General features: G+C 43.3%; 1 protein-coding gene across 3 annotated transcripts in view; it reads left to right on the forward strand.

Moving 5' to 3' along the window:
• Positions 1-23,494, forward strand: part of SV2B (synaptic vesicle glycoprotein 2B) — a 69,079-nt gene extending 45,585 nt beyond the window's left edge. For all 3 annotated transcript variants that reach the window (XM_087744608.1, XM_087744607.1, XM_009470063.2), the window contains 11 exons: positions 2,734-2,914; positions 3,539-3,690; positions 5,564-5,697; positions 6,447-6,536; positions 8,710-8,820; positions 9,956-10,044; positions 10,798-10,962; positions 13,557-13,690; positions 14,379-14,579; positions 16,885-17,044; positions 17,968-23,494. In XM_087744608.1, coding sequence (XP_087600734.1) covers positions 2,734-2,914; positions 3,539-3,690; positions 5,564-5,697; positions 6,447-6,536; positions 8,710-8,820; positions 9,956-10,044; positions 10,798-10,962; positions 13,557-13,690; positions 14,379-14,579; positions 16,885-17,044; positions 17,968-18,151 — 1,601 coding nt within the window. In that variant the 3' untranslated portion in view covers positions 18,152-23,494. The remainder of the gene's footprint in view (positions 1-2,733; positions 2,915-3,538; positions 3,691-5,563; positions 5,698-6,446; positions 6,537-8,709; positions 8,821-9,955; positions 10,045-10,797; positions 10,963-13,556; positions 13,691-14,378; positions 14,580-16,884; positions 17,045-17,967) is intronic.
• Positions 23,495-25,640: the final 2,146 nt, after the last annotated feature.

Here is a 25,640-nt window from a genome sequence, read left to right on the forward strand (position 1 = left end):
TCCTTCAAATGCTGCAGTGGCTCTCTGCTGCACAGCTTTTAATTTAGTAATGCATTTCAAATCAAGTGTAGACTTTCATAATCAAAAGAAAGACAGAACCAACTGCCAAATAACTCTCTGCATTAGTCCTTAGCCAGCTTTGCTGGATGGCATAGAACAGCCTTCAGCCATCAGACATTGTCTTGTTTAAACATAACGTATTGCAAAAAAATTCATCGTCACTTTGTTTCCCAAGTGATGTGTTTGACAGAACAGGTCTTGGGGAAGATGTTGGCTCTCAAGAGAAGTCAACACTTGGTTCAAGGCGAGGATTGAACCCCAAAGGGATGTTCTTCAACCATGCCTGAAAAATGTTTCTTTCAGCTGCATTTCTTCAGTCAGCAAATGGGAAAGTTTCCCATTAAGGCAGTGTACTTACTTTCTCAGCATCCGTTGCCTTCACTGGGGGCCAGGGATGCAGGCAACACTGCTGCTTTTCTTGAGTTATGGTGTTTCCTTCAACCCCTGCTCAGCTGAGTCTTGGACCTGACATGCCTCCAGTCTCCAAGCATCTCCAAGCATCATTTTTTCCTTCAAGAATCCCCTGCACTGCAAGTTCTGCTTTTCAGAAAGCAGATATTCCTCCATCCTGACATAGTTCAGCTCTTCTGGATCATATCCAGCCATGATCACGCCCCATCAGGATCTCCACAGCAGGACTGTGCAGCCTATAGGCATAGATTATCATCCTGCCTATGGTATCTGAGATGGTATAGGAGGTGTTCTGGGAACAGCCTCTTGCACCTCTGTGCTCCCCAGGAAACACAGCGGTTGTCACCACTTTCTTCTGAGATGTGGTGATGGTTACACTGCTCCTACTCTGTGGACCACTAGCTTGCAGGAGACAGCTCTGAGACGTATGTGGCTTGGTAGCCAAGGAGCTGCCAATGCAGTGTGCTTTGATGTGCTGCCCCAAACCCTTCCAGGCCAGCAGCTGGCAGAGCCATCAGAGCATGCTGTAAAGTCACCTGGTCACCAACTGTTTTGGTCATGCAGTGCTAAGGCAGAGGCAGCCACAGCCACACACAGCAAGCAGACAAACCGTGAAGGGCTTTGTCTTTTGCACTGTGAAACTCAGAATAACTTCAGTAGCATAGATCCACCTGCCGATAGTCTGTCTCCTTGTGGTCTTGCCTCATCTGGGCTTTTTCAGAGGTGCCTTGGAGACATATGCTCCCGCCTGATCCCTTCCATCCTTACATCTTTCCTGGCTCAAAGGAATGAACAGAGATTTGTTCACAGACAAGCCTAAAACAAAAATCTGAAGCCCAGAGGCCAATACAGCCTTCAAAGACCTGGACCATGTGCTGCCAGCTGCTGGACTGATCAATTCCCAGATGTTATTCCTTAACAGCAGTGCAAATCATTTCACTGTAGCTGATCAATGTTTCCAACCCTCCAGCACTGATTGCTATTAGATTTTAAATACTTAATATCTGATCCTGCTGTCCTTTCATATCATAACTCCTTCAGGCCTCAACAGGAATTTTGCCAGCAAAAGGACCATAGCTTGTGGTTATTCCTGGGAATACTCTTGCTCACTGAAGTCTCTCCATTTGGAAAGTAGATAAAATAAGTGAAAAAAAGAATTCCTGGATCTGTGAGCATTATTAATTAGTGCTATTTACACTGGTACCCAGATAAAGGAAAAGGCAATACAGTAGGTGGCCCTTCTGGAGGCAGTGTAGTAGAAGAGCCAAGGACAACTGTCGTGTTTTCTAGGCCAGTGTTGCAAGCACATAGTGAGCTGGGTACAGGGAGCTTCTTTGGAGAAGAAAACCATTCTCTCCTATTCAGCCTGGCACTAAACATAGTTACTGAAACTGTCTTTTGAGGACCACATGATAGAAGACCTAATGAAGTGAAGTTAAAAAGAAGAACCCATTTTTCTTAACAATGTCAGAGTGATAACTCTCTAGAGCAAACTGTGAAGGCAAGCAGTAGGTTATCCCTTCTCCTGAAATTTTCAGATCAAGACTGCACTCTTTTCTGTACGTTATCCTTTAGTTAGATGCCAGATCTTGGCTCAGTAACGAAGGAAGTAGCTGTGCTACAGAAGGTGAGTCTCAGTAAGAGACAGATACTTTCAGGTAAAGCTAGAAAAAGCAGAGAGTGAAAGAGATGATATACTGCAAAGGAAGGATGGCTAGGATAGGTAACCTGCAAAGGATTTAGCCATACTTTAGCAGTCTCTCTTCTCTCACAGCTTTCTGAGTATAAACAGCAGCCAGAGAGAGCCTCCTCCCTACACATCCTCAGTCCCATTGCGCTCAGGAGGGTTAGTGGAGTTAAGACATCAGACTTCTGTTGTATCGTTGGTGGCACATAGCTGGGACACGTGTATCCTAAGCTGCTTATGCCTGGCCATGGCTTACGTGCAGGGGATATGTGAGCAGTGAGGCTGGGAAAGAAAGACGTGGGTCTGGTCAAATGAGGGTATGGCTATATTGCATGAAGCAATGCAGTAGGGAGCGATGCAAGCTCATGGGCAGAAGGTGGGGAAATTAGGTTTCACCAATGAATAGAGTTTGTGGCACCTGAGATAGGTGACTGGAGGGGGGGATGGGGATATCTCTATTGCACAGTATACCAGGTCGACATCAGCTGCCATATGGGTGCTTTAAAATCTTCTTCTACATTGCATACTATTTCTACCCACTTACCAAACTCACTGTCTCTCTGTCTCTGTTCTAGGCCTGATAGTCTACTTAGGAATGATGGTGGGGGCTGTCATGCTGGGCGGCCTCGCTGATAAACTGGGAAGAAAGAAATGCCTCATCATATCACTTGCAATCAATGCTGCCTTTGCGTTCCTCTCCTCCTTCGTCCAGGGATATGGATTTTTCCTCTTCTGCCGCCTTATCTCAGGCCTCGGGTGGGTAACTGGTGAACCTGTCCCATGTCTTGGAGGAGTCCTGTCACAGCTCAGCAGTTTGGGTGTGCGGGGTGGGAGAAGGAAGGCTGCTCCGGAGATGCATCTCGGGTACCGAGCCAGGACGGCACTGCTGTTTAGCACATGTGGTTGCATTACTTCAATCTTGACCCTTAAAGTGTTAGCAGTAAGAAAGGTTGGTCATTGACATTCCTCTGGTACTGCCCAAATTGTGCAGAAAGACAACTGAGACTGATAAATGCCCACCTCATTTTACAATCCTTACTTCCAGGGCCTCCAATGAGACCCTCAGCAGTTCCCATTGCCTGCCTGTATTTTGCCTCCCTAAAAGGAGTGATCACAAAATAACAGGTGAAGAGCAGGGCATCACACTGGCTTTATATAGACAGTACAGGAAATGCAGCTTTCAGAGCATGAGAAGGATCTTGTTTATCTTTGATGTCTAAGACCAGTCCGGCCAAAGAGAGATTTGCATTTTTCCTACAAGTCTCACTTTTGTGCAGCGCGTCTGTGAGTGTGACCTTCCTTCTTTATATGTGCAATTCTATCTACAAAGACATTGAAGACGACTCTTATTCTTCCCATGTGCTGTTTTTTTCTCCTCAGTATTGGGGGATCTCTCCCCATCGTGTTTGCCTATTTCTCTGAATTCCTGTCTCGTGAGAAGAGGGGGGAGCACCTGAGCTGGCTTTGCATGTTCTGGATGATTGGTGGCATTTTTGCTTCAGCAATGGCTTGGAGCATCATCCCACATTACGGTAACTGTTTTGTGTTATTGACCTTCAACAACACCACGTTCCTGCATCACTGCACTACCCCAAAAGCCCATGCAGGTAACATTAGTCAGTCCTTACACATCCCAACACAAACAACACTGAAAATAATAGATACCTGAAGTGCACACAAAAGGTCTGATAAATTGACTGCATGATTGATTGATTGACTGATACTGAGGCTGTAAATAGGACTGATAAGAGCTGCTTTGCATCAAAAGCTTCAAATATACCCCTTGAATTATACTGCCAGAGCCTGAGCTCTTCATCTAAATGTCAGTGCCTTCAAGGAAAACTGGACTGTGATTATATTGCAAAAATTGATCCAGCTATCAAAAATAAGTAACTTTAATCAGGGAATTACTGGGTGCTATGAATGATTGCAGTGAGGACAGCACATGCTCTTTTCCTTAGCCAAGTGTCAACACTCTCGGGGCTGTGTATCCAGCAACACATCTGCCCAGCATGCAATGGGCTGCAGTCACATCTGCCTTCACCTAATTAGGTTGAGGAGTGGCATGGGTTCCCTGCCCAGAGCTGGTAGTGGGAGAGAAAAAGTAGGTGAGTGGACAACATATTTGTGCTCTGAGGAGCAAAAATCTGCATGTCACATGATATTCCTCATAATTCATGTGTGTATCTTAGGAAAACATCAGAAGCAAATATCTACTGGAAAAGATTAATTCCTTCAGTATTCAGTGACACTAGCTGTTTGCAAAACTCAGTTTGAGGAAAGTAGGACAGGCCACAAAGACCATGAAGAAAAACACGAACATTTACCTATCTATCAATTCATTTTTACCACGTTTAAAGTACACTCAGTATAAAGAAATGTTCATGCTTTTGATTGATATGACAGAGACTGTTGGAACCAATAGGCAAACTTACTGCATAGTGGTGGCAGGTTGAAATAATTCTCTTATCTGCAACTACATTTGCTTTAAAAAAATCCCTTATGTATTTACATTACATTTATTTTTCAGATGACTTTTGGATGTTGTGTTTTTATAGTTTCTCTTTTAGATTTCCCATGTTCCCCTACTATTTTGGAACTTTGGGAAATGAGTAGAACACCATGACTGACTCAGATGAGACCTCTGCAAAAGCCATTGCTTGATGATTTCCTTATTATGTGAATAAAAATGTTTATAGAAAAAAATTGAATTGAACATTCCTTCTGAGATTTGAGCCTAGGGAAAGTAAATGGAGCAATGTAAGAATGATGCTGTACTTTCTAGTCCTTAGCAGAGGAATACCTGACCTGGTCAGACATCAGGAAAAAAGCAGAAGAGAGGGAATCTTAAATGCAGGATTAGGATCTTGATTCTTCTAAGTTTGAATCCCAGATCAGATTTTGAAGGTCTGGAAAAAAATAAACTTGTTTTCCTAGCTCGCTTCCATAAAAAGTGAAATATATATGTGAGGTACGAGATGGAAAGGAGCAATCTCTAATGTGCCTCTCAGATCAGAGACAATTTAACCTTCGTAAAGTTTTTGTAACATCACTGAGCAGCAATAAATTATGGCCCTGATTCCTCTGCCCTTTCCCAGCCTTACTTGCTTACAGCTGCATGGAGCTATTCTTATCACTAGATGATTTCTAAACTCAAAGATAAAAGAAGGTTTTTAAAAGGCAGAGCCTGAGCAAGTATGTTCCATTTTCTGTAATGAACACGAACTCACTTGCTGCTATCTACTGAGGATGCTATTGAGCCTCTAAGAGCCGTTGTTACTAAGAATAGAAACTTTCAACCTGTCCCAGTGTCATACAGAGCTGTAAAGTTCAGAGCTGTTTTAGGAGAGAAAAACTCAGAATGCCTGGTCAGTATTTTTACTTTTTGTCTCTTGCTGTTTCCAGGCTGGGGGTTCAGTATGGGAACCAAGTACCACTTTCACAGCTGGAGAGTCTTTGTACTTGTCTGCTCTCTGCCCTGTATTGCCTCCCTGGTGGCACTGAAATTCATGCCTGAAAGCCCACGTTTTTTGCTGGAGGTAAGATGGTTCATCTGAACGTTGCAGTCTAATATTAGCAAAGCATATCTGGTCCCTAATGTGTCTGTCTTTGTCCCATCAAAAGTGCATAGCACAAGCTCAGACGCAAAACCACTCCTACATGTCTACACTAGCTCCACAGATTGCTTAAACCCCAAGGACTACAGACTACAGGGTCAATCAACAACGGCTAGTGTTTCACTGCCAAATGTGGTACAGAAAGAAGGTGGTGAGGGCTGGAAATTTTATAAGTCCAACAAAGGCATTTTGAAAACGTCTCACAGAGTTTGGGCATGTAACTACTGAATCCTGGTGGAAGAGCAAAGGACAGAGTACATTTTACTGAGTAAAATACATAAACCTCAGAAATCTCAAGCAAGTGTTCTTTATTCCCATTTCACAGATGTGAAATGTGGCAATACCTAGCTCAAGTTAACCCTGCAAGTCTTTAGCAGAGGTGGGATTAGAGCCCAGGTCTCCTCATCCATCTCCTCTTCTTTCATCTGGTTTTAAAGCTCTGTTCCTGACTCCCCTCCTGCCTCAGACAGTTTTAGGGTAACTCCTTTCTTCAGCACAGAGATGCCGCACTGAATGCAAACTGTGCTTTCAGCTCTTTGTGTTTAATGCAGCCAGTGCTGTATGTGTGCTTCTCCCCTATACTGGACCTCTAGAATTGATTTCTCTATGCTTTGGTAAATTACAGAGCTGGGAACTCCAACATTTGTTTTCCTTTTCTTTGGTGTTTTCAGATAGGTAAACATGATGAAGCCTGGATGATCCTCAAGCACGTTCATGACACGAACATGCGGGCCAAGGGCGAGCCAGAAAGGGTGTTTACGGTGAGTTTAACAAAACCATCTGCATGTAAAAAGAAAGGTTAGACATACCTCCCTTAGTGCAGCACAGGACCAGTTTATTCCTCTTTGAGACTCTTTCAACATGACCTCCCCCAGCAATCAGAAAAAGGACTCTGAGATACATTTTGTGCATTTAATGTTAGGTGACAGTCTGTTTTTTCAAGAGTTAGTCAATCCTGTGAATTGCAGTGTGTACTCTTCATGCCTGGTGTTGCTCTACAGCATATAGACCAGCAATTTTCCAATTACACACACACTTAATTGGTCTGCTGTAAGAGACTAAAACCAAATAAGAGAGATATTAGTCATGTGGGAGATCTGAGTCACTGCTTTCTCCATTCTGGCTTCTAATCAGACTCTGATTAAACTTCATGTACCTTCTAATGAGCTTCCTAAACTCCACCTGCCTCATACCCAATCCTTAATCTCTCCAAGGGAAAGTGTGATGAGTGGCTGTTACTCATTAGTCTGCTGCTTGTTGTGAAAAAGGTCACACCAGTGGACTTCATTAATAGTAAAATCAAGTAAAAGGTGTATGCTGGGGTTAGTTGCAAATTACTATAATTCAGTTGTAAACTCCCAGTGATCCAGCCAGGGAATAGCTCTTGATTTATGCTTTTAAAGGTGAGAGGACATGTGCTTTTAAAGGATGGAGAAAAGGAGATATAGTTGTGTGTAAAACATGTCTTTCTGAACAAGAAGGAGAGCAAGGCTCCATGTTCAGAAGAGTTGTCACTAAACAGAGCCCCTCAGGAATGATCCTTCAAGAAAATTAAAGATTAATATCAGTGCATGGCAATTGTGTGCAGGTTCAGGTAGGAACTTGATGAGCATGTGTGATTTTTAGGCTACCAACCATTTGACTAATGTGAACCTTGATAGCAAAGGTTGGAGAGATTGTCTCTCTAAATCCCTACCTGGCTTTGCTGTAACACCGAGCTGGGCTGGCCAGCCCCACTACGTGGCAGGGGAAAGAGGATTGGGATTTAAAAAAAAAAAAAGTGTATCAAAGTAGGGCACTATGAGAATCTGAGATGAGTAGGAGAATGAAGGAGTAGCCGTACAGCACCCATTAGTGCTTGTTACTCCATCCAACAGTGTCATGACTGCTACAGCATGAGCTGATCTCAGTATCACACCTCGAGGTATGGTGCGTGGCTGAATCAAGATTTACTGACATCCGTTGGCACGGGCGGACGATCGGTGTGGCTGGTGTAGTACAAACTGTTGGATTTTGTGTTTTTCTGATAGGCCAGAAGTTGTCAGTTTGTGGTGAGTCAGCTGGTAGCAGGACAGTTCCCAGATCTGACATTTAAACGGTGCCAGCAAGAGGAACACGGAGACTCCACAGCCGAGCCAAGGCACTCATTCATACTCAGAAATTTATTCAGTAAATTTTCACCCCCTTCTCATGTTTACAAACAGATCATGGTTTCCTTGAATATGTCCTTTATTTAAAGTTAGTGAGCAAATATTTTCTGGGACCCATTTTTAAGGTTTCTTGAGCAGTCCAATTCAGGTGTTCGGTGTTGAAAATTCAGATGGTTTTGGTGGAGCGAATTGATTGCATGGTGTGGGCTCACCTGATGACAGGATGCATTTTCAGATGCAAAGATTCCCATCTACATGTTCATTTGTCATAGAAGTTCTGCCAGTGGTACTTAAAAGGTGCTGAATGAGAAATATTCCTGCCAGTTCTCTTTGAAGAAACAGATCCTGAGGGCACAGTTTGATGCAGATACAAGTGGCTGATCATGAAGATACTTTTTACTATAATTGCCTAGTCCTAATTTCTAGTGGGAATCTAAGGGATAGAGAAGGTAATGCACAGGCACAGTACCCAATAAATGAAAGATTGAAGTGGATGTGATGCACTCTAAAATATTTCAGGGAAGGGGAGAGAGAGAGAGAGAGAGAGAAAGGATGGAGGGATGGAGGAAAGGAAGGAAGGAGGACAGGCTTCTTTCTATAATAAAATATCTTGCTGTAATTAAATCAGTTAGATCAATTGGTAGTGATAACATTCAAGGAAAAGATAGTAAAGGATATCAGGTGGAAACATTGCCCAGAAGACAGTGGAATTTAAAATCCACTTGAGATCAATTCTGGAAACTTCAGTCCATTATTTTTTTTTCTCCTTTTTTTCCTTTTCCAGGTTTCCTATATCAAAACTCCAAAGCAAGTAGATGAATTTATTGAAATCCAGAGCTCAACAGGGACCTGGTACCAGCGGTGGCTGGTCAGAATCACAACCACTTTTAAACAGGTAAAGAGAGGAAAAAACATCCCACAGGGGTTTTTGAGCTTTGGGCTCTAGGACCTCATTGCTTCAGGTCATCGTGTCTTGAAACCCTGGCTCTCACTCAAAAAAATCTGCTGGTGTTTGCAAAGGGCTGTAATCTGATTGCACTTTCTATGCAGATGGGTGCATCTGCAAACTGCCAGGCCCCAAAATGCCCCTGTGTGCACCATGGTAGTCCAGCTGTGCTAATGGCAGAGCTTTTAGGACGAGCCACAGCCCCAAGCACTTGACTCCCCTTCTGGGCAGATGAATATTGATTCCCTCTCCCTCAAGCCTAAGTGAATTTACCACCTGCAGTGGATTCAAAAGAGTGTTTGCTCCTTGCTCCTGCTGAGACTGAGTTTCTAACAATGTTATATTGTCCTTCAGATAATTGAACTTTTCACACATGCTATGCTGCTTACCTGTGCCCATGCAGAACTTTGTGGAAACTCTTGCTAGATCTTCTTGTCTAGGAGGATGAGCTTAAAGTAAAGGAGAGTCTTTCTTAATTAATAGCAATGCAGGTGCTATACTATTACTGTATTTATGTGACAAGTTAAAAGCATGAGGGGTTATGTCCCCTCATGTTCCTGGCACTATTTCCTGCAGCAGGTCAAGAAGAGCAGATCTTGGTCTCCCTCCTGCTCTGCTTGGTTTCATGCCTACCTGAGTTCATCTTAGCCCTCCTAAAGTGCCAGCTGTGTTTGGGATTTTGCTCTTCAGTGAGCTTTGGAGCTTGGTTTGAAAGAACCCCTGAGACCATACATATATTTGAAAAGACAAAATTGTCAGAGGGTCTGAGAACAGGCTCATATCCACATTTACTGATATAACCTGAGAGAGACACTACATCATCCCAGCCCGTCCTAGTCATGCACTCCAACTCATTACGGAGTTCAGATCAAGTACCCTGGCACATAGCTCAATAAGTGATCTTTTTGTAAGCCATTTATCTCGATAAATATAATTTTGAACAAACACTGAATATCAGCCACACATCTGACCTTCCCCCAATGAGCCCTTTTTACTGACATTAAATTTGTGATGCACTCAGAAATTAATCTGTTAAGTGTCTGCTAGGGTTTCCTTGCAGCTAATTCCTTCTTGTGGATTTTAGGTCTGGGACAACGTGCTATATTGTTTAACAGCCCAGTACAGGATGAACACACTGATGCTGGCTGTGGTTTGGTTTACAATGGCCTTAAGGTATGGTACTTCTTTAACTTTTTCAGGAAACTAGAGGGCTCTCAGAGTTTGAATAATTATTTACACATTTAAATAAACTATTACAGAGTTAATCTGGGTTTTATTTTAAAGAGTCTTTGTGTACTAAGCCTTGCTCTCCTACAATCTGATTGCTTATATGAGAGTACAAGACACTTTGAACAAATCAGGACTTGAGAATTGGTCAGTAGGGCAGTAGTATATCGACTTTCTCACCTCTAGATCTTTCATTTGACCTTGTCCACACAAAAACCCCACAACCCTACCTGATTCTCAGCTGTTCCTTAGTCTAGATAAAAAATACTCAGGTGAACCTAAATCTAAACTACACGTAAATTTTGTCTAACTCTCACTTAAACCTCACACTTGCAGAAATCTGCCTATTAGGGGGGTTTCCAAATTTCTTGCTACTCTGCTGGTCTCTTGGGCAGCAAGGATAGCTTGTTGCTGTATTTCCCAGTCAAGGAGTCAATGTCACTAAAACTTAAATGAATTGTCCTGCTTTAAGCGAACAAAAATGCATCAACATGCTTCTGAGAGCAGCTGGGTGTTTAGAGTAGGGAGACACTTTGCTTGGTCCTGTGTCAGAGCTGAGCAAGAATTTGTATCTGAAATGCATTTGCATTAGGAATTGAACAAGTTTACAGCTTATGAAGTAGATAATTTGAAAAGCACTGTGATATTTGCAGTGCCAGGATCTTGCATCCCTAATGTATTTCTCCCATCCTGCTATAGTTACTATGGCCTTATTGTCTGGTTCCCTGATATGATCCGGTATCTCCAAGAAGAGGCATATGAATCCCGAGTGAAGATCTTTGATGATGAAGAAGTGTCACACTTCACCTTTAATTTCACCTTGGAAAACCAGATCCACAGAAATGGGGAATACAGAAATGATAAGTAAGTGAATAGAACTTTGTTTGATGCATGTGAACTGAAATACATTCCTAGAAAGCTCTTTTTTTTTTCCCCACCAACTTGAAAATCTCTGTTGTTCTTTTGGATCAAATCCCAACCACAGACCAAATATCCTTTTCTCCTGCTTTTCGCACGCTCTGCCTCAGCCAGTCACATCTCCAGACCCAAGGGGATGCATGTGAGGAGTCCTGCTTCCAGCAGCCCCTTGCTGTGAGCAGGGCAGTGAGTGCCCACCTGGCTGTGCTGGGCAGCTCTGGATGCAGAGCTTTTCTTCTCTTTTTCTTTGACTTCTCTTTCCTTAGCACACACTGACATCTACTGGTCTTGGGCAGCAGAGACCATCACTTGTAGTCAAACTGCTCTGCAGCTGCATTTCCAAAATAAAAAGCCATTTTCCCTTGAAGTCCTCAATATGACTTACGCCAGTCTCCAGTCTGCAGTCCATTAGTGTGAGCTGTGTCATGGCCAGTTGTACTGGTGTGCTTCTGCCACACTGGCCAGCATCTCCCCACAGAATGAGTGTGTCACCTTCTCTTTTAGTGCTTTAAAGTCAGTGAAGTTACTCTAGCAGAACATCATTGCTATCCTCCCTCGCTTCTCCCATTTGGGCTGGGCCTGGTGGTTTTTCTTCTGCATCCAGCCAGGACCCCAATCACTCAATGTTCCACAGCGATATAAATCCTAGTGATTTGTAGCAGGCCATTATTACTTTTCTAAATCCCAATAAAAATGGGTGGAAAAATACCCCTATGTAAATTCTGTGGAGAACCCATTGCCCCAGATAGAGTAGACAGGGTATTGCTCCAGCTGCCTTGCACTATGTGGGGACGTCCTGCTGGACGTTCAACGTTACACAAAACACTCTGTTTTAATCTTCATGGGTGAAACTATACCTCATTGCCCAGCTAGGTTGTTCCTCTCCCCTCAGAAACTATTTCTCTCCATTTCCTTGGTGTATATCTGATAGACATTGGTGGGGGACCCCAGTGTGTGTCCCCATGTACTTCCAGAGACTTCTCCTGCAGTTAGGAGCTGTTCTTGATGGTGCAAACCTAGCCCCATAATTCCTATTCCCTTGCCTATTGAGCAGCCAAACAACGTCTGATGAAAAGTGGATGGTGGTCAAATTTAGGGACTGGGGACCTTTATCTTATGCCCAGAAGAGATGCTTAGTTTTCACTAATTTCATTGAGAAATGAGGATGCTCAGCATCTAGCAGGATGAAGACATAAAACTGTGATGTACATCACTATTCTCCTGCCTGGGTCCTCTCCAATTCAGTAACTCAAAACCTGATCAAACTACATTGTAGTAATACCCAGAGCATATTTCAATATGATTTACAGCTGCATTTCCCCTCCAGCCCTTGTCTGTGAGTTAAAACTCCATTGAACACCAGGCCATTGCTATATGACTTTTAAAGATGGATGTTAAGAAAGCAAACTGCAAGAAAAGGGCTTCTAACAGCCTTTGGGAGTAAATACATCACAGGATATTACTGAGCAAATGTAGAGCAGCTTAAGTTTTGCTGTAACCTATGAGACCTACATGGAGCAAAAGACTTGAATACTCTTCTTGTGGTATTTTGAGCATTAATAATATCTGTTAGTAGCTTCGGTTAAGAAGCCCTGCAGTGCTCATTTAATGGTGTAAACAGCTATCATGCACGACTGTGTTGTAAGTGCTCAATTCAATTAAGTTTCTGGGTATATGTTAGAAGGCTTTTTATTTGGTGACAGTTGTAGCCTCCTTAACTAGAGCAATAATGCTTGCTCTTAATAGCTCCTTACATCTTCCAAACATGCCTGTGCATTAACTAATCCATCTTCTCAGTGTCCCTGCAAAATTTCACAAGTAAATCAATACTGTGTCATCCTTCAGGCAGGCAGGTCACACATGCCAAGTTTCCCATCAGAGGAGAAATCAATCACCTGACACAGTTGATTATTTGTAGTGTAATCTGTTTTCATTACACGGTAAGCAATAGTCCTCGAACAGAGATGGTTAGAAGCAGAACTCAGATAAATTTCCCACTCTCTCCAGAAACTCTACTGCATTTTTGCTTAAAAAAATCAGTTTGAGTTTAAACAACTGTCAGAAGCCTTTCACCAAATGGCTCAATGGGCTCGTGATAATGTCTGTTTGTATTTGTGCTGGAGGAAGGGGCAGAATAAGGAAGGCAGCAAGGTCAGCTCACAAAGAAAATGCCATGTACTGAGTGAAATTATGTCTTCTTCAGATGGATTAGTACTGAAAGTGAGAGGATTTGTGTCCACTCAGCCTTAGAAGCACACTTTCGTAGATGTGACTATTTTGAGGAACAGAAAAACCACCAGAAATCCTGAAAGGTCCATCTCTCTTAGAAAAAACACCTCTTCAAATTCACCTCTCCTACTAAAATACAAAATATGTAAGCATGGAGTTGGAAGGACAGTTATGCATTCAAGCAACATCTTTTCTATAAATGACCCTGGAAACTGCCATTAGTGCTCTGTCCCTTGAAACAGCAATTACATGCTATATAGTGTAGAAAATACCTTAAAGCACAGAGTGAAGTTCTGTTTCCTGCCCCACAGATTTATTGGCATGAAATTCAAGGAAGTGAGATTTGAGGATTCACTATTTGAGGAATGCTACTTTGAAGATGTGACAACTAGCGAGACCTTCTTCGAAAACTGCACCATCATCTCTACTGTCTTTTATGACACTGGTAATGGGATTCCTGCTATGGTCTCATCTCTGTAATTAGAAACTATTTTATCAGATTCTGGGAGAAAGGATGATAGGGATCTGTGTGTTTGTGTGTGTGCTGGGTAATGAGAGTGGTGATGGAAAAAAGAGGGTGATGCATTTGGAAGGAGGCTTCAGGTTGCTCCATCAGTGTTTTTAACAACATGGCTTCTGGTGCCATTGGCTGCTGCACAGGAAATGCAAAAGTCTGAGCTCAGACCTTGGCAGGTTAAAGTAATGGCAAAATGCCTAGCAGTTTAACAGCTCGATTCAACAAATTTGGCTTAAAACATAATTTTAACCAACCTGTGGTTGATGATTATAAGTAGTAAAATATTCATTATTTTATCTTGAAAAAGCTTTTCATTTCTACTCTAGAGCACAAATCATAATGCCATAAAGCAAGAGCCTGCATTGCCCCATCCTTGTGGCATGGGGATACTGGTCCAGGTGACTCCACAAATATAAGGAGTGCATGATCTTGGCACCCACCAGGTGCCAAAGCATGCAGCTAGAGTTTGCCACTAAAATAAAAACTCCCTGGCCATTTCCATTTGATGAGGAGCTCCTCTCAGATCTTTGATTTGGTTTTGTTCCTGACTCCTGTTGCTGCTGTATGAAGGGAGATCAGCCAAGCGGGATCAAGACTTTGCCTCTTTCCCTCGCAGATATCTACGAACACAAATTCATCAACTGCAGGCTCATAAACACCACGTTTCTGAAGGAGAAGGAAGGCTGTCACCTGGACTTCGAGGAGGACAATGATTTCCTGATCTACCTGGTCAGCTTCCTGGGCAGCCTGTCTGTGCTGCCAGGCAACATCATCTCTGCATTACTCATGGACAAAATAGGGAGGATAAAGATGATCGGTGAGTAGGGATGATGGGTGCATGGTGCAGGTCGTGGATGGGAGCACGACTCTGCAAGAGCCAAGGTCAGTGTAAGGTCTCTCTGCATCTGCACACACCAACACAAGCTGAGACGGCTCAGGTGGGGATGAGTCATTCCCATATCAAATGGAGCAGAAGGGTAAAAAGACTCGAGGGTGAGGCAAGTGATCTACTCTGTGGCAGTGGGCAAGTTACCTGCTCCCCGCTGCTCTGCTTTTCTGTGTATCTGTGACATCCTCCTTTTTTATTTTGGCTTTTATGTCAAAGCCTGTATGTTTATCCAGTGCTCAGCACAACAGGGTCAGAGATGCAGCAGGACCTTTTGGTGCTGTTGAGTTGATGCTGATGTCCATAGCACTCTGTATAAATAAATAAACACTTTGCTTGTAGTAATGAATATTCACAAAGATTATTTGATGCAGCTGCTTGACAGCCCAGGAGTTCCCTCTTTTGGTTTTCTGATTTTCAAATGATTTTACAAACAGCTTCAGAGAGCATATGGTAGATTAACTGACCATGTCACAGCCAAGCAAGATGCCACCCCTTAGCATTATGGGAATAAGTTATCACCTTATCAGCTTTATGATTACCTTGGGAAATTCTGGTGTTGCTTCCTCCAAGGTTCAGACGTTGCTCTCCAGGTACTGTGAGAATCATGCCTCAAGGGACAGCCAAGTGAGTTTAATAAAATCAGGGATGTGGCTCAGGGGTAAGGGATGACTTACTCTCTTGAGCTCACCTATGTCTGTCTTCTGAGAAGAGAGGGAAGTTTAGTCAGCTTAGCCTCACCATCAGACAGGTTAAGGTAAGCAAGATGACCCCACCGGTGTGTCAGGAATGTATGCTGGGGGGTTGGTGGGGGAAATGAGTGCTCATGTGGTGAATTTGGAAAAGACCCACACAAATCAGAGGGTCTGTGGGAAATAAATTAAAGCTGAATGAGAATCAGATTGTCCACCCTGCAAACATGTCAGCATTTCAACATCTTCATCTGGAATTGAGATGACAGCTGGAATCCTAAATGCTTATTTCTTCTGCAGAATGAAAAGCACAGGACAAAAATTAGTAACGACACACTGAAACATTTCACTACAGAATTTTCAATTGAAACAGCCTTCTGGCATCCCACTCGTATCATTCTGTTGAACATACTATTTCTGGTCAGCTTAACATGGAAACTGAATTTCGCTGTCGCATTGTGTGCCTCGCTGGGAGTTCAGTTCAGTTTTACCATGTTCGACTAAACCTTCTCCTGTGCCAAATGTCAGATCTCCTGGTGCACACACGGTGACCTTAATGCTGCGCTGTACCTCTTCAGCAGGGGGAATACCCGCACTGCACAGTGGAGGATGTAGTTGGCCAGGTACCATGGAGGAGAAGTGGATATGGAGTCCTGCATGGCAGCTTTTCATAGGCAGGGCACTGCAGTGGCAAAACGCAACATAATGTCCAAAATGAAGCATTTTAGTTCCAGTTCAGCATCCAAATTATTTTGGATGGTGTCAAATTGATTCAAAAGACTGCAAAGAAACAAAAAATGTGTTTGGTTTCCTGGTAATAAATGGAGATATTTCAGCAACAACAGAACTTTCCAGCGAAAGATACTTTGATTTTGCAAAAATTGCATCTTCCAGGTGAAAATTCCCAATGGTGTAGAAGGCAAGGATGTAGCCATTAATATTTCTGAATCTGAACTGTGCCTAACTGAGCATGAACACTCTCACTTTCTCCCTCGGTGATGTTCATAAAATTATGGCTCCTGTGCAAATGTGCCATGAAATCTAATGATGTTCTTATAATTAAAAGAGACCTCAAGTGCTTCATACAAGCGTCTGTAAATTATCCTAATTGAGACTAGAAATGTGTCAAGTGATTTCAATACGATATGAAATGCACCAGCTCTTCACTCAAAACTCAAGTTAAAAAACCTTCACAATGATTCTTCCTCCTCATTGACTTTCATGTTTACTTGCCTCTGCTCTTCCTGGGTCCATCTGGATGTCTGAGATGCTGGAAACCTGCCTGGAAAAGCCTGTCTTCAGAGTCTCCACAGAGCAGGACTATCAGCAAGATCAGATGGTCATTGAGAACATTTTCAGGCTGGTTTCCAGCATCAGGGAATGACAGATAGGCAGCATGAAGGTATTTTTGGATTCTTGCAGATTTAATTTGTTTTGGGGTGAAATGCCATCACTTGGAAGCCATCTTTACCAACAAATGTGTTTGCTCAACTGTGGACAGGGGAAACTGATGCCAACATTTTTCTCTTGGTTTCCCCCCGTAGGTGGCTCAATGTTGATCTCAGCAGTGTGCTGCTTCTTTCTCTTTTTTGGCAACAGTGAGTCGGCAATGATCGGCTGGCAGTGCCTATTCTGCGGGGCCAGCATTGCCGCCTGGAACGCCCTGGATGTGATCACCGTGGAGCTCTACCCCACTGACAAAAGGTGCTCAGAGTATTCCTCCTTTTAGTCTCCACCCTCTGACTTCGGCCTCTCGTCTCCTTATGGAAAAAGTCACTCTAGATATATGCAGATGGGGGAGGTATATTTTTTTTATTTTCACCAGTCCTTAAGGGCTGGGTAGTCCTGCAGCTATACTGGATCAGCACAGACATTTGCAAGCATAATTCTGCATTCATGGTGGCTTGTACATAGGGAGTCGCATGGGCATATGGAAATTATGGGCTGATAAAATACAGAGTCTGTCATTTCCATGGATGTGCATGGAGGTCTGGCCTTTCAGACTGTATCCCGCCACAGCTCATCACCATGACAGCCTTCCCCTCCACAACCTGGAGACAACCATGTGCACAGAATGGTTTGGGAGATGAGGCACCACAGGAAACTTTGGGAGAATGTGCTGCAGAAGAAATCTTTCCTTGCGGCATCATTATAAGCCTTTTTGGCCTTTTTCAAACTGTTGAGGGGATCCAGAAGGGAGAAGGACTGTGCTTTGAAGGCAGCATGCTTTTAGCTGCTGGGTGAAGCAGGATTTGAGGAGAGCCCTGGTTGTTTCTCTGGTGACAACCCACTCCAGCCAGCGCTTGGAAGGGCTTTGATGAGTTCTAGAGCAGGTTGTGTCCTGCTGTCTTTGGGGAGGGCAAAGGCTATCATAGTGGGCCACTCTGGGGCTAGGGAGAAGCTGAGATGAAAAGGAGAAATGGGTGCACACAGACACTCTCCTCATTCACACAGACATGCAAAACAGTGACATCTATTTATCTATTTATTTATTCTGCCTGGCTTTACTTGCTAGAAGCGTAGCCTGGGCAACATAAGAGCATGCACAAAATTACCCATCCAGATCTTCTGTAGTTATGCCAAGAACCTCCCTCCTAACCATTGCTTTCTGCTTTTCTTCCCCACAGGGCAACAGCCTTTGGCATCCTCAATGGGCTTTGCAAGTTTGGTGCCATCCTGGGGAACTCAATCTTTGCCTCCTTCGTGGGGATAACCAAGGTGGTTCCCATCCTTCTGGCTTCCTCTGCTCTGGTTGGAGGTGGCTTGCTTGCTTTGCGCCTGCCAGAGACTCGAGAACAGGTCCTGATGTGAGCAACTGAGGCCAGGGGGGTCGGGGAGGCAGACGTAGAAGAAGAACAAAAAAGAGCCATGTTTGGAAAAATCGAAATGTTCATTTCTATACTGTTCTGTCGATACCTCAAAGAGAGAGGGTGGAGGGAAAGAAGAGCCCAAAGGGATACAAAGGAAACCCCTAGTTTCTGACCCTTTTACAGCCACGACTGGTGCATGCAGCTACCACACACCCCTTGCAGAGCTTGGGTTTAACCTTGCCTACACTGGGAGTCTACCCTGTCCCTCTCCATCCCAGTGTAATGGCACTGGACGCGAACAGCGGCTTCGTGCATGTGTGCGCCTGCGTGGGTGTGAGCGTGTACAACAGGAGAACAGGTCCCGACCCCCTTATGCCTTTGCCAAGCTGTAAGACATTGCCTGCCTTGCCCAGCACTACTTGGCAATTCATATCAGCTGTGCTCAGACACGAAGGGTATCCGAAGCAGAGGCAGGTAACAAACCTACTGTAGGTGAGCTCCAGCAATAGGGAAAAGAGCTGCAAATGTGACTAGTGACCCTAGCTGTCTTGATTTTGGTGTTACCTCCTGAACCACCTGGAAGAGTGAGAGAGTAATGATTTCTGAAGGATATGAGGGTGGGCGCTCAGCTCTCTCAGAAGAATCAGGGTTTCAAAGCCCTTTACTGTCTTTACTTGGGCATAGAGAATCACTAGGCACCTTCTTGGTCTGGGAGAGAACTATGTACATAATTTTATATATATATATATGTATTACACATACTTGCAAACGTACATACACACATTGAAGTGATCAGCTATTGAATTTTATAATTTTTAATATCTGCACCCTGAAGAAGGTCTGAAGAGAGACGCTAAAAACTAATCTCACTAACTCAAGATTATCTGGAGTCATGACCAACTTAGTGGCACTTCATTCTTTATATCCAGACACCAAATATTTAAATGTATTGATGGCTGGGAATATATATTTCTATGAAGATTAAGAATTTTTTTCCTACAACTTTCACAGAGGAGAAATTGATATGATGTTGGAGCATTCCACAAACCAAATGTGTACATATTATCCAGTGTAAATAGGGGGCTTTTTGTCTAATACCTAGAGTATGGTAACTGTGAATTTACCAGCATTTTAGCCATATTATTTAAAGAATATGATGCTTGATTTTCTTATATACTTGGGTCTCATTGAAACACGGTAAGCACAGTTACTTAAAGCCATTTAACTTGTTACACAGGGAATGCACGCAGCAAGCTTTCACTGTACAGAACATTAAATTCTCCATTAAATGGGACAGTTAAGCTTGATATCCTGTAAAGACTATTTTTGAAACTCATATGCCCTTTTTATCATCTGACTTAAGTTCTGTTGCGCCTAGAAGCAAAGTGAGTTGTGTATTTTTGGATATACTTTCTTGGGAAGCAAGAATGAAATGCATACTGTTAAATAACACACTGATGCTCACAATTGACTAGGTAGCACTAATTAGACCCTTTCAACAAGCTCAGCAATAGTCCAGAATTAATCAGAAACTGTCACATAATGCAGGGAATTTGTCTCACCAGGATATTTTCTGATGTAAAAAATTCTTTTGTATTTTTGCTAATGACCTTCCTATTTACCTTTATTTGGATCCCTCTTTTTTTTTCTTTCTTTTTTTTTTTTTTTAATTTTAAGAAAAACACGCAGGGCTAGGCTGAAGTCCAGCAGGACTGAATTTTAACACCTCTGCCTTCAGCTGCACAGAGGCAGTCTAGACTAACAGCTCACACCAGGGCCAGCCCCACGTAACTGTGGGAGTCAGTGTTGGTGCTGCTGCAGAGGACAGAGGAAGGACACAGAGCATGGTTAGATCGCAAGAAGCAAATACTTGCCGATGAGGCAAAACCCTCTAATGAGCATTGCTTTTATCATTGTGTCAGTCAGTGATAAACACTTACGGGGCAGCTAGGCTACAATGGGCTATTTGGGATTTTTGAGATTTATTCTGAGGTTTATGAAATTGATAAAATCAAAAGCTGCTGTAATAACCAAGCTTATTATGCCTCATTTCTTCATTTTATGGGTAGCTTAAGGCCTTTTTTTGGTTTGTCTTCAAAACAGCAAGGTTCCTTCTTGAAGGTAGGAGTGAATGTAATTATGTCCTTTGGCAGCAGTTCACAGCTTCTGTTGAGAATCACAGCCCAGAATGTTTATTTTTTTGTCTAAGAATGTCTCGTCCTTTTGTATGATGAGAAGCAGCTAAATATGTATTTCAACACAAAAGATCATCATGGTCTTTATGTTTCATCCATCTTGTTGGGCTGTGCACGCCAATTACCACATTGCATTTGGGGGAAAAAAAGTTTGCTTCCTTTCCTGAACTATTCTGTTGTGCTGCTCTGTGGAGCCAGAACTTATCTCTATTTATTTTACAAAGCACTCTTTCTTAGTTACATGTCATCCAGTGCTCTGACAGCAAACCTGACTATTTGTGTTTTCCATTGACATTGTACAGTGACACTAATATCATTTATTTTGCAAAACTTCTCTGTTAATTTTTGGAGAAGGAAGAAATGAGGTCTTGAGGAGATAGAAATGGTAAGATAATATTAGGAAATGTTAGCAAATCTGAGAAACCTTTCTCTATTACAGAATGGTCTTTCACAGGCTGCTAAACCTCACCTTCCAGAGATTAGCTGGGACAAGGTAAAGAACCATAAGACCTTGTTGTCAATGTCACCCAGGCTACCCACATGACTGTAGAAACAATTTGCACCCCTAAAATCCATGGGTCAGTCACCTGAGGGCTAGGGGATGATGCACATGTGTCATGATAAGGCTTCTATCCCTGGCTTGACCAGGGAGTTCATGACCTAATAGGGAAGGGCAAATACACACTGCAGCTGGTACACGAAGGCCTGGGAAAGGACACCAATGAACAGAGAAGGAAGACAGGAAAAGCTAAGGAGAAACCATATTGCCTAGCCTTAGACAACTACCAGTTAGATGTCTGGATCTGAACTCATTGCCCTGGGTTCCCATTATTCCTAGTTGAAAGGCGTAGGCACTATACGTGACCATGTTCAGGCACCATGCCGAGAAGAAGATGGGTTGCCCTGGATGGCCGTGCTCCCCTCCTTCTGTAATAGAGAAATCCAGGGCAATGGCTCCAGCTCAGTCATTTGCCTTTGTGACACCTGGGTTGACGTCTCCCATCCAACTTCAGTGTGCGCAAGGCTTAGTCAATACTCCTGATGTGTTTGTTTATTGTCCTCATCATGGTCTAAATCAGTGTAGGCTTCACACTACTGCTCTCCAGAGCAAAATGGTTGATGGGTGCGATCCCCTCAGCATTGTCTGTGTTTTGATATGGGTCTCAGTTTCAAGCTGTGGGCTACCTGCTGGGCTAAGCCTGAGCCACAGAGCCCCGGAGCACCATGCAGGCAGAGATTTCTAATCAGGCACCTCCTCTGGTGGCTCAGCTTTATTTCTACTGTAAAATCAGCATTATACCTGCAGTGCAAGAGCCAGCATGCCTCCTCCAGTGGCTCCCCCTGCCTACGTTTTCCACAGTGAACAGTCTCCTTGTCTTGGATACACTGGACCATCCACAGAGAAGAGGAAAACTGCTGACCATGGGTCCACTGATGATCCCTGCAGAGCACTATTTCCTTGGATTCATGAACTTTACTGCAACAGGGGCACAGAGGACCAACACAGGGAACTTGCCTTAAATCCCAAAGACCTCTTCTAGGGGACAGCTGGACCTCTTCATGCATGCGTGGCACACCAGTCCAGCCAGGGACTTCGTGGCAAGGAAAAGGTGGGTCTAGGGAACCCGAACTGGCCTGCTGTGACTTAGTGTCTTTATCTGTACAGCAGTGTAATGAGGGTCACAGGAGGAGTTAATTACTGAGCTTCTGAGCACGCAGAAACAGACATTTAGAGGAACACAAACCACTGTTGATACTATTACAAAAGACCAGTGGTGTTAAGAGTTCTGCTTCCTTATATTCCCTGTTGATTTAACTGCTTGTCGTATACCTATTCCTTTACTTCAGTTGTGCAGGACAGCTCGTCATCGCCTTTGGCTCTGCTACAACCTACTGGTGGTGGCTGCAGCTTGGGCTGGGTGGGGTGATCCCCCTCCATATGATCCTCATCCCCTTGAAATGCTATATGTAACTTATAAACAGTGGTGTATGGATCTTTTGGACTAAGAAAAGGGTCACTCTTGGAAAACCCATATCCAGAGCCAGATGTTCTGCACACTGGGGAGTAGTCAGGCAGCCTGATGTCCTTCGGTGATACCGGAGAGGTGCACTAAGGGATATTCCCTGAGCCTGGGAGTGGTCCAGCCCATGAGCTCGGTTTACACAGGGGCACAGTGCGAGGCTGCATGGAGCTGAGCTTTCTGCAGACATGTAGGTCTCTTCCAGGTCCTGCTTTAAGACCTTCAACAACAGAGTATACTCTGATACCATTAAGGAGGCACTAGGTCCATTTATGTTCCCTGCTTGTGTCCTTTGACTTTCCAAAGGACACACAAAACCGGGGAGTATGTTTTTAGGTTTATGTAGATTTGAGCCCCATACCTTATATTTCCATCAAGTTTCTCCCTCAGTTTCTCACCCTTGTATTAGCAAATGCTGCTTTTAGGAAGAACCGAACTGCAAAGGAAACAAAATGAAAGAAATTTCTTTGCTGTATGTGATGCTAGTGCTGTATAAATGTACACACGCTGCAAGTTCCACTGTAAATAACACCCAGTGTCGTGCATTTAATGAAACGTTTCATTTAAATGTTCTGTCAGCTCTTTGTGTGAAATAGCCAATTCCAGTCCCTTGGTTCCTTTTCTTCATTTGAAACCTTTCTTCTTTAATTTTTTTTTATTTGATCTGTGTCTAGTTGTCGCTGGAAATTGCAGCTGTTCCAATGGACTTTGTTTTTGTTCTCTCCGTCACATTAAAAAGCTGGAAGAAAAAGAAAGACTCTTGTAGTGCTTGTGTTTAATGGGCACTTTGAGTCCTTTTACAAGGGCGGTCGCGAATGACTTTGTACTCTGACAATACGTGGGGACTTCCTCTGATGTCTGCTATGTGTACATCCTTGCTCTCTCAAACAATACCACCTCAATTAAATCTCCCTCTTACCACCATTTTATCACCGTGTGTACTTCCTACTATACACATGAGAAAATCTATACCCTGGAAAGTTTTCTGGTGGAGGAAGCATGAAGTATTTTTAAGTGCCATGCAAAACTGGAAAGCTAAATTCTGCTTTGTAACGAGAATATGTTAAAAATAAAAGTTTCTTCTTGTAGCTAGGGACACCATTTAACCCTAGTATACACCCTTCTGGATGTATTTTGAACAATGTGTGTGCTTTTTTAATTTGCAGATCTTTGTATAAAGCTAACTATACACCCCATGCTTTCAGAGCAGGACCCACACAACATCAACTGAGTGGGAAAAGAGCTCATGGTGTAAGCAGTGGAGGTTGGTGGGCAGACTGTGGCATTTATGCATGATTTCAACTTTATGATTCCCATAAAATGCAGCGTTGTCTCTTCCCCCAGACCCACCGAAGATCAGCAGGGTTTTGATTCTGAGTCAGCTCTGGCCGGTCGATAACACATTCAGGTGTTGAAAGGTTGTCAGGTCAATCAGTGTTTAGTCCTCTTTTCACATACACATAAGCAACAGACTAAAGCTAATATTCAAGTGAGGAATAAAGAGCCAGAAAATATTGCAAACATAATAAAGGAATGATGAAGGTACCTTCATCATCAGGAGACTAAATCAGGCATTTTTTCTCACCTCAGATTCAGCCGTGTCCCATAGGACCCATCTGAGCTGGGTCCCACTGGGTGAAGCAGGGCCAGCAGCAGGCTGGGGGTGCTGGTAAGGACTGGTCTCAAGTGGGATGTGGTAAGAACTGGTCTCAGGTGGGAGCTGCCAGCTGTGAATTTTGCAATGCTCATGTCTGACTGTGGAGTACAGAGCTATGCAGTTAACAGTCTGTAAGCCCCTTGTGTGTGTTCTGCCTTTATGTAGGAAACTGTGTATTAGCAAACACTGTCAAAAAGCATTTTCTAAGAAGAAGTGGGCTTTTAAATAAAGGTCAGAGATTTGCACTGAAAGCCTTGGAGGTGCTTTTGAGTAGTCCTTACTCCAGGCTAGTTGACATTCTGTGTAATGCTGAAATCTCAGCAAGCAGGAAAAATCTCATATTTGAATGTGCAGACAAGGTTGATGATAAAAACTGTGCATAAAAAAACCTGACCGATTTTAAAGTAGGATGCAGAGAATTTAAGCACAGGATTATGTGACATGGCTGCCTGAGCTAGCATAGGATGGACTGGATGATAAGAAAACCTTTGCAAATCTGTCTTTCTATTTTTCCAAATTGATGATTTTACCTTGACCATCTCATGCTTCTCACTGTGTGGAGTTTCTGGCACAGATTCTTTTAGCTACCAATAAATGACCCACATTCCCTGGATGTGCAGGTTCACCCAAGCTGTCACAGAAGGTTACCCGGTGGAGGAAGAAGGCTGGAAATGACCGCATTTCCAGCAGCCACTAAATCCAGTAATAGGTCTGAGTGATGCTTCCAAATTGTGAAGTGACTTGTTGTTGGGAATGTGATTTGAGTTAGATTATGGTAAGATGGCTTATCATTTTATCAGCGCTCCTATATCTCAGACCGTGGTTTTGGGACTCTTGAGTCAAAAAGTAGAGATCAGACTTGGCAATTTGAGTTTGCATTTGTTCAAAAGTCAGGGGAAGAGCAACAACTTGGCCAGGCACTTGGTGTTGGGAGATGGAGCCCTGTTTTTCCAGCTTGTGGCAGAAATTGCTGGAGACTGAGCACCCTGCTAATGCACAAACACTGATATGACTTTGTAGCTGATATCAAGCAAGTCTGTGTTTCTCAGACCATTTTCTTTTAAGCAGATCTGTACAATACAAAAAGAATTAGCCAAAGAGGTTGCCACAGATTTTTTTTTTCTACTGTTCTCAGTGGGTGAAGAGAATTAACTGACAAACTTGCAGACACCTTGGCCCATGATAATGAAAACAGTTAGGGTTTATATATAATTTTAACATTTTAAGTGTAATACAGTTATTATTGCACTAACCCTCAAAAATACTATTTGAAAAAATTACAAGTAAGCTATATATATTGTTCAGCACTTGTTTCACCTGTAAAAATGTGTGTATCTATACCTACATATATATGCATGCATATGCATTTATATATAAAACTAAATTCTTACACCGGGCCTTACTGGTTCTGCCTCATCTTTTTCGGGCCCGAAATTAGTCTCAATAAGACCAGAAGATGGCAGCGGTTGCACACAACATAGACTGCTGGGCCCTGGTCACCAGTGACTGCAGTGCTGTCTGCAGGAGGCTGCACCCAGGACCAGGAGTCTTGGCCAGGACCTGCATCAGGCGCAGCCAGGGCGCTGCAGCAGTGCCGTCAGCTGCAGCTCACAGGGG

The sequence above is a fragment of the Nipponia nippon genome, unplaced genomic scaffold, assembly GCF_047370975.1.
Source record: "Nipponia nippon isolate SJK-2023a ecotype South Korea unplaced genomic scaffold, ASM4737097v1 scaffold_9, whole genome shotgun sequence".
Taxonomy (NCBI): domain Eukaryota; kingdom Metazoa; phylum Chordata; class Aves; order Pelecaniformes; family Threskiornithidae; genus Nipponia; species Nipponia nippon.